The sequence below is a fragment of the Populus trichocarpa genome, chromosome 18, assembly GCF_000002775.5.
Source record: "Populus trichocarpa isolate Nisqually-1 chromosome 18, P.trichocarpa_v4.1, whole genome shotgun sequence".
Taxonomy (NCBI): domain Eukaryota; kingdom Viridiplantae; phylum Streptophyta; class Magnoliopsida; order Malpighiales; family Salicaceae; genus Populus; species Populus trichocarpa.
Window position 1 is genome coordinate 5,010,314 of NC_037302.2, and position 12,801 is coordinate 5,023,114.

General features: G+C 37.7%; 1 protein-coding gene across 1 annotated transcript; it reads left to right on the forward strand.

The window, feature by feature from the left end:
- The first annotated feature begins 619 nt into the window (after positions 1 to 619).
- LOC7476660 (pectinesterase) lies at positions 620 to 9,698 on the forward strand. Its single transcript, XM_024589993.2, has 3 exons — positions 620 to 1,341; positions 1,430 to 1,886; positions 8,796 to 9,698. The coding sequence occupies exons 1-3, from the start codon at positions 769 to 771 to the stop codon at positions 9,485 to 9,487; spliced, it is 1,722 nt and encodes a 573-aa protein (XP_024445761.2). The 5' UTR covers positions 620 to 768; the 3' UTR covers positions 9,488 to 9,698.
- The last annotated feature ends 3,103 nt before the right edge of the window (positions 9,699 to 12,801 follow it).

A 12,801-nucleotide genomic window follows, 5' to 3' on the forward strand; every position in this document is an offset into this window, starting at 1 on the left:
ATACTATTTGCACTATAATATTCATAGCCTGATTGGAACCTATCATCATCTTGCACTGTGCTGAACCAATTTGTTTAAGAAAATCTAATATTTGATTTACTTCAAGTTCATTTGGGGTCTTGAGCTATATTATAGTAGTTGCTCTTGATTTTTCTCTAAATCCACCCATTTCTTTAATGCTGGAGGAATTTACATGGCATCATGCCAAAGTGACATGAGTAGTTAATGTTAAAACCATTTGATGGACATGAATTTGAAAAACGCAATTGGTTAAGTTTTCCCTCAAAATGTTTCTCTTAATCGAAAGAAGAAACATGAAACTTTTGTAGCACCAACAAACAAACAAAGCTTCAGACATAAAAAATATCTGCAATGATCATCCACTACCTTGTCTATTCGGTCCCGTTCAGAAGGACATTGTGGCTACTAACATTTATTTCAAGGATTAGGACATGGGCCTTAGGTTGGCAGGCAACATGTGTTACCATTTACTCACCATGTCAGACAACCACTGTTAAGATCGAATATGCGAGATGCTCTAGCATCAGAGCAAAGGAAAAGTCTTTATCTCACCCTTAGTTCAAGTTTTTACTTTTTATTGCATTCTAAAAAAAAAAACAAAAAAGGCAAAATAATGTTACTTTGCTTCATCTACTCAGATCGCCTCCAAGAGGGGAAAAATATCTTGTTGTCCTGTCCACCACAATCTGCTCACACGCTTCCTTCATTCCTAAATAGGCAGCAGCAAGAAAATTTCTTGCTCTGATAATGTCGAGCTCCGACAACCACAACACATTAAAGAACAAGAAAAGGCTCTTCTTGAGCCTCTTTTCATCTATCCTACTAGTCACTGCCATTGTTAGCATAGTTGCCGGTGTAACCTCAAGTAAGAATTCCACCGAATCTAACAATGACCACCAAGTAGCTCATACCATCCTGAAATCCTCATGCAGTAGTACATTGTACCCGCACCTGTGCTTCTCAGCATTATCAGCTGTACCAGATGCTACAAGCAAGATAAAGAGCAAAAAGGATGTAATAGATCTGTCGTTGAATCGAACCATGTCCGCTACCCGGCATAGCTATTTCAAAATTCAGAAACTCACTTCTACCCGAAGGAGCTTCACAGAGCGAGAAAACACTGCCCTCCATGATTGTCTAGTAATGTTAAATGAAACTCTAGATCAACTCTCCAAGGCTTATCAGGAACTCCAAGACTATCCATCTTTAAAAAAGTCCTTATCAGTACACGCTGATGACCTCAAGATTCTACTCAGTGCTGCAATGACTAACCAAGAAACTTGCCTTGACGGTTTCTCTCATGACAAAGCTGATAAAAAGGTTCAAATTATTATGTTATAGATACTTCTAGAATGAGGCAAAAAGTACTATAGATTCCCTTTTTTCATATCTGCTGTTTCCTTGATAGGTTCGTGAACTATTTATAGATGAAGAAATGCATGTTTACCACATGAGTAGCATTGCATTGGCAATAATCAAGAACGTAACTGACACAGACATGGCTAAGGAGCAATCTCTATCATCAGGCAGGAAGCTTGAAGAGGAAAACGGAACAGAATGGCCTGAATGGTTGTCAGCAGGGGACCGGAGGCTGCTGCAAGCAACAACTGTGACTCCTAATGTTGTTGTGGCTGCGGATGGGAGTGGAAACTACCGGACAGTGTCTGAGGCAGTGGCGGCTGCACCAGAAAGAAGTAGTAGCAGATACATTATAAGGATTAAAGCAGGGGTTTATAGAGAGAATGTGGATGTGCCAAGGAGTAAAACCAATATTATGTTCATGGGTGATGGAAGGACAACTACTATCATTACTGCTAGTAGGAATGTGGTTGATGGCAGCACCACATTCAACTCTGCAACTGTTGGTGAGTCTTCTCTATGCAACTCAATTGGATTATGTTTTCCAAGTATTTCCTCAGTTATTACTAGTAGTATTTAGAGCAAAAAATAGCAGCTTAATGTGCTTATAGTTAGCTTTTTCCTTGTCTGTAATCACATGCTTAGATCGTAAAGCCACAATAGTCAAGAACACTATTAATAAGTACCCAAATGTGATTATGCATTCATTAATGACTCAAGATTGTTCCAATTGATGGTTATACCAAACCAAGGCTATTGTGTTATTTAGTTTTGCTCTTAAAAAATGTCGGTCACTGCTATTCTAGTGCTGGTCAAAAAGTTTAATTAGGCCAACAGAACCTGGATATAGCTGGACGATATTGACTTCGATTTGCAAGAGCTGATATGGATAGAATCCATAATTCGTGGGTTTTTTCTTTAAAAATAGCATGAGTTTTTTTTTATAAAATAACATAATTTGTATATATCATAAATAAATTAAAAAATATGATATTTAAACTTGTTGCTATTCAAAAACAATATATAAAATGAGTTGAATATAAGGAGAGGGAAGAGATGACACCACCAATATCATCTGAAAGGTATTGACAAAACAAATTCAATGACATTAAAAAAGGTTACCAATGGTAACTCAAGTATGTCAAACTTACCTTCAAAAAATAGTGAATGACTCACTTGCCTTTGATAGCAAGTGTGGCTCACTCGGATTAATGTTGGTAATTTTCTTTAATGTTGTTCATTGTCTTTATCATGATCTTTATGATGGTACTAGTAGTGTTATAAATAGAGCTTTGATGTTCCTCTGGTGTCTTTTTCTTTGTTTATTTCTTTAATTTTCTTAGTTGAAAATAATAGAATGGCTTGAGTTGTATCTTAGCCAACCTTTTCTATTTATATATATGTTGCAGTACATGGCAGTAACTATAGGAATCACAACATTGGAATAATCCTACATTAATTCCTATACATATATATACATGCTATACATTCTATAATGTGCTCCTTCAAGCCGAGGGTGGAGGATCGACTCGAAGCTTGTAACAAAAAGCAGTAAAAGAAGCAGCAGATATTGGCTTAGTGAAGACATCTGCAAGTTGATCCTAATAGGGGATAAAACAAATATGAATCTCTTTCTTTACAACTCGATCTCGTACAAAGTGATAATCTACCTCAACATATTTAGTACGAGCATGGAAAATAGGATTCGCTGAGATATAGGTGGCGCCAAGGTTATCACACTAAATGGTAGGAGCAGAAACAGAGGCAACCTGCAGATCTATTAACAAATATTAAAGCCAGATGACCTCAGCAGTATCGTCTGCTAAGGTTTTATACTCAATCTCAGTAGAGAAACGAGCAATTATGCGCTGTTTGTCGGACTTCCATGAGATCGGCGTCTGACCAAAAAAGACAAGGTAACCACCCGTAGATTTGCGATCATCAATAATACTAGCCCAATCTGCATCTGTAAAACCATGTAGAGCAAAGGAGGAACCTCGAGTGATATGGAAACCATAAGATGTCGTACCTTTAAGGTAGCGTAGAATACGTTTAACGACGGCTCAATGAGAATCTGTAGGAGCATGCATAAACTAACAAACTCTGTTAACAGCAAAGTAGATATTTGTTTGAGTGAAGGTAAGATATTGAAGAGCACCCATGATTTGACGAAATCATGTAGGATCAGAGAATAGATTATCCGGCAGTATAGTAACTTTCAACGGAGAGATTGGAGTATCAACGGGTTTGCAGGAAGTCATACCAGCCCAAGTGAAGATGTCAAGAATATATTTGTGCTGACACAACATCAAACCTATACTTGTAGACTGAACTTTAATACCCAGAAAGTAGTGAACTACGCCTAAGTCATGAAGCTTGAATTCATAGCTTAGTAACTATATTAGGTGATGGAGCATAGCAGAGTTGCTACCCATAAGCAGAATATCATCAACATAAACCAAAAGATAAAAGATATTAGTACCATCAGACAAGATAAGCAGGGAGGTGTCAATCTTGGAGGCATAAAAACCAATGGAGAGTAGAAAATCACTCAGATGAGTGTACCAAGCCCACGGTGCCTATTTTAAACCATATAACGACTTGTGCAATCTGCACATATAAGATGGAAAAGTGGAGTCAATAAAACCTGGAGGTTGTTTCATGTAAACCTCTTCAATAAAAACACCATTGAGAAAGGCATTATGAATATCAAGTTGATGAATCTTCCAATTGCGTGAAACCGCAATGGAGAAGACTAACCTGACGGTGGCTTGTTTAATAACTGGACTTAAAGTTTCAGAATAATCAATGCCTTCTTGTTGGGTAAAGCCTCTAGCAACTAGGCACGCTTTATAACGCTCAATGCTGCCATCAACATGACGTTTGATCCAATACACTCATCTACTGCCAACAACATTCATCGAAGGATGAAAGGGAACTAAAGACCAAGTGTGATTAGAGCGCAAGGCCTTGATCTCACCACACATACTATTATGTCAGACCACATACCTGTCAGCATCAGAGAATGCAGGAGGTTCAGAGGTGGGAGAGAGCATTGTTCGGGATGAAGCAATAACAGCGGCAACAGAAGTAACTAGATTTGTTATCTTTGGCTGTCGCGGGCGAAGAACCATAGGATGTCTACTGACTAAGGGGGGTGATACAGGAGAAGATGGTGGCAATGAGGTGCCTTGCTGCAATGGATAAGAAGAGAAATCAACCACCAGATTCAAGATAGTCGAAGAGGCAGAGAAAGAATCTACCGCAAGCAGAGGACTGACAACAGATGTGGGACTGACAGCAGAGGCAGAATCTATAGCAACTTTGGCGATGGCAGAATAAGGAAAAGTAGGGGATTGTCTCAACACCAGCAGAAGTGTCATACTAGAAACTAGAGGAGACTGATCGACAAGCTGTACCTGTATCAGAATGGTTAGATAAACATGCATGTGGTGATGGGGAAGGGAAGGGTTCAGGTTGTAGCGGGTGAGCAGAGAGGGGTGGCAGAGCAGAGGTAGAGGAAGGATGGTGAGGGGCTGTAGGGGTGTGAAACAATGGGGAATATAGCAAATTTGGAAGGAGGGCAGTGGAGGGTTGGATGGAGAGAGTAGCTGAAACCTTTGCAATCTGTTCAAAATTATCAAACGGAAACACATGTTCATGAAAACGGACATGACGAGAGATATAAATGTATTGAGATGTAATGCCAAGACATCGATAACCAAGGTTAGAGGAGCTATAACCAAAAAACACACATGGAGAGGAACAAAAATCTAATTTATGATTGTTATAAGGACGCAAGAAAGGAAAGCAGAGACACCCAAAAGTATGCAAAAAATGATAATTAGGAGAATATTGAAACAGAAAATCAAATTGGGATCTATTTGCAAGGACAAGAGTATGCATGCTATTTATAAGATAAACAGAAGTTTCAAAAGCATAATTCCAAAATTGAAATGATGCTTTACACTGTCCTAAAAGAGTAAGTCCAATTTCCACAATATGCCTATGATGACTTTCTACTATGCCATTTTGTTCATGTGTGTGAGGACAAATCAGACGATGATGAATACCAATGGTCTGAAAGAAAGTGGACAGTTTACGGTATTCAGCGCCCCAATCAGTTTGAACAAATTTTATTTTTAATGAAAATTGAAGCTCAACGAGAGTTTGAAATTGGTGAAAGACAGAATAAACATCAGACTTGGCAACAAGAGGGTAATACCATATATATTTTATGTACGCATCAATAAAGATAACAAAATAACAATAGCCATTCGAAGAAAAAAGGGGAGCAGGACCCCATACATCACTAAAAATTAATTTAAATGGAGTAGAAGTTTTATGACCCGTAGGTCTTAAAGACAGACACGACGATTTTCCTAATGGACAACTTTGACATTGAAAATTAATTACAAATAATCTTATTTTTTTAGACTAACAATTGAAAAATACGAGAAGTAAGATGACATAGTCAACGATGTCATAAATCTGTAGAAGTAGAGATGCAAGGAGACCAATAAGCTTGAGGAACTAACATGACGGAAGACCTGGACAGAGCATACAGACCATTTGACCTGAGAGGAGTACTTCATTGGTGTTGAGATCCTTGACATAAAACACAAACGGGTGAAATTCAAAATAAACATTGTTATCGAGACAGAATTTTTAAACAGAAAGCAAAAGTTTTGTAATATGTGGAACATGAAGAATGTTAGACAAAGTGAAAGAACGATGTTGTGTATGTATTTTAGTATGACCGCTATGAGATATGAAAAGTCCCTTACAATCACCAACATGCAAATTATCATTACCGAGATATGGTTCTAAAGCAGCCAAAGTTGCAAGATCAGGTGTAACGTGTTGATTTGCACTAATGTCCAGAAACCAATCGGCAGTACCTATTGAGGAGACATTACTCAGCGCCAGATTTGCACTAGGTTGTTGTTCATAGCCTCGGTGCTGAAATGGAGGACTGTGAAGGGTTGTATGGCCGAATGTTTGGCACAATTGGCAGCGTGTATTCTGCCCCCTGTTGCACTGCCAATTTCCCTGCCAATTGCCTTGTTTTTCGCCACTATTGGAGGAGTAATGGAGGCTATGAAAATCTGGTCTGGATGCAGCAAACTTGTTCCCTTTACTGCTAAACTGGTTGGGACGCCATCCTTCATGGAAGCGGCCCCTGTTGCGACCAAAATGTCTAAAGGACTGGCATTAAGAGACAGGCTGAAGAGGGGTGTTGGGCGTGGGCAACAAAGGTGCATTGATGAAAACAGACCCCATGGATGGAAAGGACATTTTGTGAAGCAATTCATGCGTTAGAGGATGACTATGAAGATCGGCATATGAGAGAGGTTCTACCTTGGTCACAAGGCTTGTTACTAAGTCCTTAAACTCTCCTTGAAGGCCACGAAACACATATAAGTTGAAATCCTCTAGCGAAATAGGTCGGCCAGCAGCGGCTAACTCATCAATAATGCTTTAGCTTTTTGCATAAACTGAATTACCGACTTATTACCTTGTTGGAGATCTTAAAGGGAGCCATGAAGTTGCATAATACGAGAGTTGGACATGGAAGCTAGAGCTTGCTCAAGTGTGCGCAAGACAGAACTTGAAGTTTGACAGTCAATAACAAGATGGAGGACTTTCATGGATAGCGAAAAAAGCAGAGCACTTAGAATAAGTTGGTCATGTTATTTCCAATGAAGAAAGAACTGATTTACCTGAAGAGAGGTACCATCAACAACAAAAACATGTGGAGAGGGGCAGGAGTTTGAGCCATCAACAAACCCAAAAACTCCTTGGCCTAGGAGATACGGCTTCATCTGCATTTGCCAATATAGATAATTGGTGTTTGTTAACTTGAGAGAGATGACTTGGTGAGTGTGGGAGAGGGAGACAATGACAGCGGCAGAAGCTGCAGAAACAGCAACAAAAGAAGGCTGCAACAGAGGAGTATTGTTTGGGTTGAAAAGGACGTGGCCACCATCTGTGGGCTGTGGCCACGGCAAAACAAAGGCAAAGGAGGAAGCTGGAGGCTGGGATAAGGAGTCCATTGCAGAAGGGAGAGGAAATGTTTTAATTTATTTACGGCTCTGATACCAAGTTGAGAATAATAGAATGGCTTGAGTTGTATCTTAGACAACCTTTCTATATATATGTGTGTATGTGTGTGTGTGTGTGTGTGGCAGTACACGGCAGTAACTGTAGGAATCACAACATTGGAATAATCCTACAGTAATCCATATACATATATATACATACTATACATTCTATAACATTCTTTTTTTTATGGTACCAGTATCATACTCGGAGATTTGGTTTGCCTCCAATGTCGTTTTCTTTTTGCTTTCTTTATTTTTCTCTCTCCTCTTAATTACAACACCACTAGTATCATAAAAAAAAGTCTTGATAAGATAAATTCAACAACACCAATGAAGATCACCAACGGTAACCCAAATGGGTCACCAGCCATCTCTAGATGGCAAGTGTGTCACACTCAGGTTACCATTTGTGACCTTTCTTGGTGTCGTTAGATTTATCTTGCTGATATTTTTTTTTATGAAGCCAATGATATTATAATCGAAGCTTTGTTATGCCTCCGAGGTCTCTTTTATTATTTTTTTCTCTCTCTCCTCTCTCCTCATGGGCAACCCATTTCACATTTTTTAAAAATGTTATGATTCTGAATGGTGACAAGTTTGAATGTTACTTTTTACAATTACGACATATATAAACTGTGTTATTTCGTTATTTTTAAAAAAATTATGTTATTTCTCTAATATTGTTTTTAAAAAATATGTCAATTGACAAAAATAACCTAATGTTAGGTGTACAAAGATGGTAGCTAGTAGATGATGCTTACTGCATTAGTTGTAGGGACCGGAAATGAACGGGTTTGGCCTAGAGCTTTTACTGATGCTAGCTCAGAAACAATTTCCAATTTTGAGAAGTATATAAATGTACACACACACACACACACACACACACATATTTATCTTTCAAAATTTTAGATAAAACAACTGCATTAACAAGTCATAGTTAGATATGGAACCTTGTTTTTTTCCAATTGATGTGATGTTTTAGATGATTTAGGCGCGTGGTCTGATGTGAATTGGATAAGACTTCAGATAAGGAAAAGTCAACAATTACGCAAACAAAATTTAATGTGGATGTTTGAATGCTATTCACTGAGACAATAAGATAATGGAGAATTTAATGCTATTAGTAAAATACAAAGAAAATAGAAAAAGTGGAAATATAACGAAGAATTAACATGCTTGGTCTTGAGTTCTTTTTGTTTTAGGTTTTTTTTATATTTCAGTGTATGTTTGAATTCATGATTAAGTCCAATTTCTTCTGCAAACTATTGGGTATGTTTTAAACATAGTTTAAGGAGTTTTATTGTCTTGCAGCTGCTGTTGGAGACGGATTCTTGGCCAGGGATATAACATTTCAAAATTCAGCAGGACCATCAAAACACCAAGCTGTTGCAATTCGTGTGGGATCAGACCTCTCAGCATTCTATAGGTGTGACATGATAGCATACCAGGATACCCTCTATGTACATTCACTTCGCCAATTCTATGTTAGTTGCATTATAATTGGCTCGGTAGATTTTATATTTGGTAACGCAGCAGTTGTATTCCAAGACTGTGACATACATGCCCGTCGCCCCAATCCAGGCCAAAAGAATATGGTTACAGCACAAGGCCGCAGTGACCCTAATGAAAACACAGGCATAGTGATCCAAAAATGCAGGATTGGTGCAACTCAAGATTTGCTAGCCGCAAAGAGCAGTTTCCGTTCATATTTAGGCAGACCATGGAAGTTGTACTCGAGGACTATCGTAATGCAAACAGAGATAAGTGATATTATAGACCCTGCAGGTTGGTTTGAGTGGGATGGTGACTTTGCTCTTGATACATTGGTCTATAGAGAGTATCAGAATACTGGACCAGGAGCTAACACTGCCAATAGGGTGAATTGGAAAGGTTTCAAGGTGGTTACTAGTGCGATTGAGGTACAGCCCTTTATTGCTAGAAATTTCATTAGAGGGGCTAGTTGGTTGCCTTCCACTGGTTTTCCTTACTCTCTTGATCTTTAATTTCAAAGCTCGATTTATATATTTATCTTAAGTTGCTTGTATCTTGTGCTTGTTGTACTAGAATCAAGTTCTTGTTGGAAGATAAACTTTATTTCTAGAATCTAATAATGGTGCATGAATATATTTAATTAAATTCATGCATTATCCATATAAGTACTTTGTATTTGGTCTTGTGTTTGTATTAATATAGTTCATATTATTTGGTCTTGAAGGGAAAAAAAGGGTTTGAGTCATACATGATGTGTCAACTCAATCCATATTAATATTGTTTATTTTACTAAGGAAATATAAAGAAAAATGATAAAAAGTTATGTCTTATTATAGTGTTGTAATCTCTACATTAACTATTGTACATTACCCTATATATATATATATATATATATATATATATATAGAGAGAGAGAGAGAGAGAGAGAGAGAGAGAGAGAAAAAAGGTTGGCTAACTAATATGTTAAACCTTTTATTATTCTCAACTTGATATTAGTGCCCTAACAATTTAAAACTCTTTTTCCTTCTCTCCAATAGACTCTTATCCTCAGCCACCAGTGTAGACTTCCTCTTCCTCGTTTGCTTTGGAGGTTTTCCCTGCTTCTATCGTGCTTCTGCAGAACTTGTTATCTTCCTCTGTTCTGCACTATTCTCTTGTTATTGTTGGCCGAAATCTTGCCACCATGGATGTTTCAAATTTGCAGACTTCCTATGTTGTTGTTGTTGCCGTTGATATTGCTTTCGTGGATGCTATTGTTCCACTCTCCAATACTCATCAAGTTATTTCTCTGAAACTTACAAACAAAAATTATTTGTATTAGTGAATGCAGATGAAGTCATATCTCTTTGGAAAGGTGTTTTCCACTTTGTTGATGGCTCCTTCTCGTGTCCTTCTCCTCATGTGGTTGTTATTGATGATATTTCTCTTCAGGTTGATCACTATTTTCTTCATTGGAAACAGCAGGACCAACTTATTCTAAGTGCACTACTTTCTTCTCTTTCAATGGATGTTCTTTATCTTGTTATTGATTGACAAACCTCATACTATGTTTGGCATACTCTTGAGCAAGCTCTCGCCTTTTCGTTTAATTCTCATATTATGCAACTTCATGGTTCCTTTCAAGATCTTCGAAAAGGTGATGATTCGATCACTATGTTTATGGAAAAAGCAAAGGCATTATTTGATGAATTAGTTGTTGTTGGCCGGCCAGTTTCACTAGAGGACTTTAATTTGTATGTGTTTTGTGGTCTTCAGGGTGAGTTCAAAGACTTGGTAACAAGCCTCGTGACCAAAGCAGAACCTCTTTCGTATGTAGATCTTCATAGTTATCTCCTAACTCATGAGTTTCTTCACAAAACCTCCTTTTAATCTATGGGTGTTGTTGTCATCAACGCTCATTTACTGCCCATGCCAAACCAGCTCCTTTCAGCTCTTATTGCCTAATGTCAATCTTTTGGTTCTTTTGGTAAAGGCAAAGGACATTTTCATGGAGGGTGGCGTCCCAATTCTAGCAATGGTAAAGGACACATGTCTGATTTTTACAGCTTCAATGGGTCTTCCAACAATGATTGGAGGCAGGGAAATTGGCAATGAAATAGGGGGCATCATGGCTCTTCATAGTGGTCTAATGTTCGGTGCCAATTATGTCAAGTCTTCAACCACTCAGCCCCTTAATATGTTCAACTTCAAAGCCATAGCTAATAGCCCAGTGCAAATCTGGCGCTAAGCAATATTTTCTCAACAGGTTTTGTCGATTGGTTTCCTGACACTAGCGTTAATCAACACGTCACACTTGATCTTGCAAATCTGATAGCGTCCGAACCATATCTCGGTAATGATCACTTGCATGTTGGTGATGGTAAGAGACTTTACATATCTAATATTGGTAATACTAAGTTACATACACCACATTGTACCTTCACTTTGTCTAAAGTTCTTCATGTCCCACATATTCAAAAACCTTTGCTTTTTATTCAGAAATTGTATCTTGATAACAATGTTTAATTTGAATTTCACCCATTTGTGTTTTATATCAAGGATCTCAACCCCGAGACACTGCTCTTTTTCAATCATAGTAAAAATAGTCTCTATGTTTTGTTCGAGTCTTCTGTCATGTCAATTCCTTAAGCTTATTGGTCTCCTTGCATATCTGCTTCTACTAATCTATGTCATCGTCGACTGGGTCATCCTACCTTTTATATTTTTAATTTTTTAGTCTCAAAAAATAAGATTGCTTGTAGCTCTAAACGCCTTAATTTTCAGTGTCAAGCTTGTCTATTAGAAAAACCATCGTGTTTGTCTTTAGGACCTACGGATCATAAAACTTTTGCTCCACTTGAATTAACTTTTAGTGATGTTTGGGGTCCTGCTCCTCTCTTTTCATATGATGATTTTCACTATTTTGTTATTTTTTTAATGCGCATACAAAATATATGTGGTATTATCCTCTTGTTACGAAGTCTAATATTTTCTCTGTTTTTCATCAATTTTAAACTCTCGTTGAGTGTCAATTTTTGCTAAAAATTAAATCTGTTCAAATTGATTTGGTTGGTCAATACCGCAAGTTATCCACTTTCTTTCATACTATTGGTATTCATCATCGTTTGATTTGTCCTTATACTCATGAACAAAATGGAACAATTGAACATTGTCATATGCATATTGTGGAAACTAATCTTACTCTTTTAAGACAGTGTAAAACACCTTTAAGATTTTGAAATTATGCTTTTGAAACCTCATTTTATCTTATCAATTGAATGCTTACTCTTGTCCTAGATAATAGATCTCCTAATGATTGTCTTTTTTAACAGTCTCCTGATTATCATTTTTTACGTACATTTGGGTGTCGTTGTTTACCGTTTTTGCATCCCTATTATAATCATAAATTAGATTTTCATTCATCTCCATATGTGTTTTTAGGCTATAGCTTTTCTCATCTTGGTTATCGTTCTCTTGACATCGTATTTCAATGCATTTATATCTCTCGTCATGTCTGTTTTGATGAACATGTTTTTTCTTTTAACATATCTAAATAGATTGCACAATCCACCTCTCACTCTCCATCCAACCCTACTCTTCTACCTAATCTCCTCCTCTCCCCGCTGTTTCACTCTCATATACTTGCCACCTCTTAGCCTGTCAACTAGCATGCCCCTCCCTCTCATACACCTGTTTCTGCTCACCCGTAACAACCCGACAATTCCCCTCATCCATCACCACATGCATGTTTATCTAACAATCATACTGTAGGTACAGATACAGGTTTGGCCCCCTCTGCTTTACAGTGTATTAGATCTATTATTATTGGTTCTCTCGATTGTCTTAC

Bases quoted from the DNA above. Each gene is read 5' to 3' on its own strand.
- LOC7476660 (XM_024589993.2), top strand. From the start codon at position 769: ATGTCGAGCTCCGACAACCACAACACATTAAAGAACAAGAAAAGGCTC. The intron at 1,342-1,429 runs GTTCAAATTATT...TTTCCTTGATAG, and splicing joins ATGACAAAGCTGATAAAAAG to GTTCGTGAACTATTTATAGA. The intron at 1,887-8,795 runs GTGAGTCTTCTC...ATTGTCTTGCAG, and splicing joins ATTCAACTCTGCAACTGTTG to CTGCTGTTGGAGACGGATTC.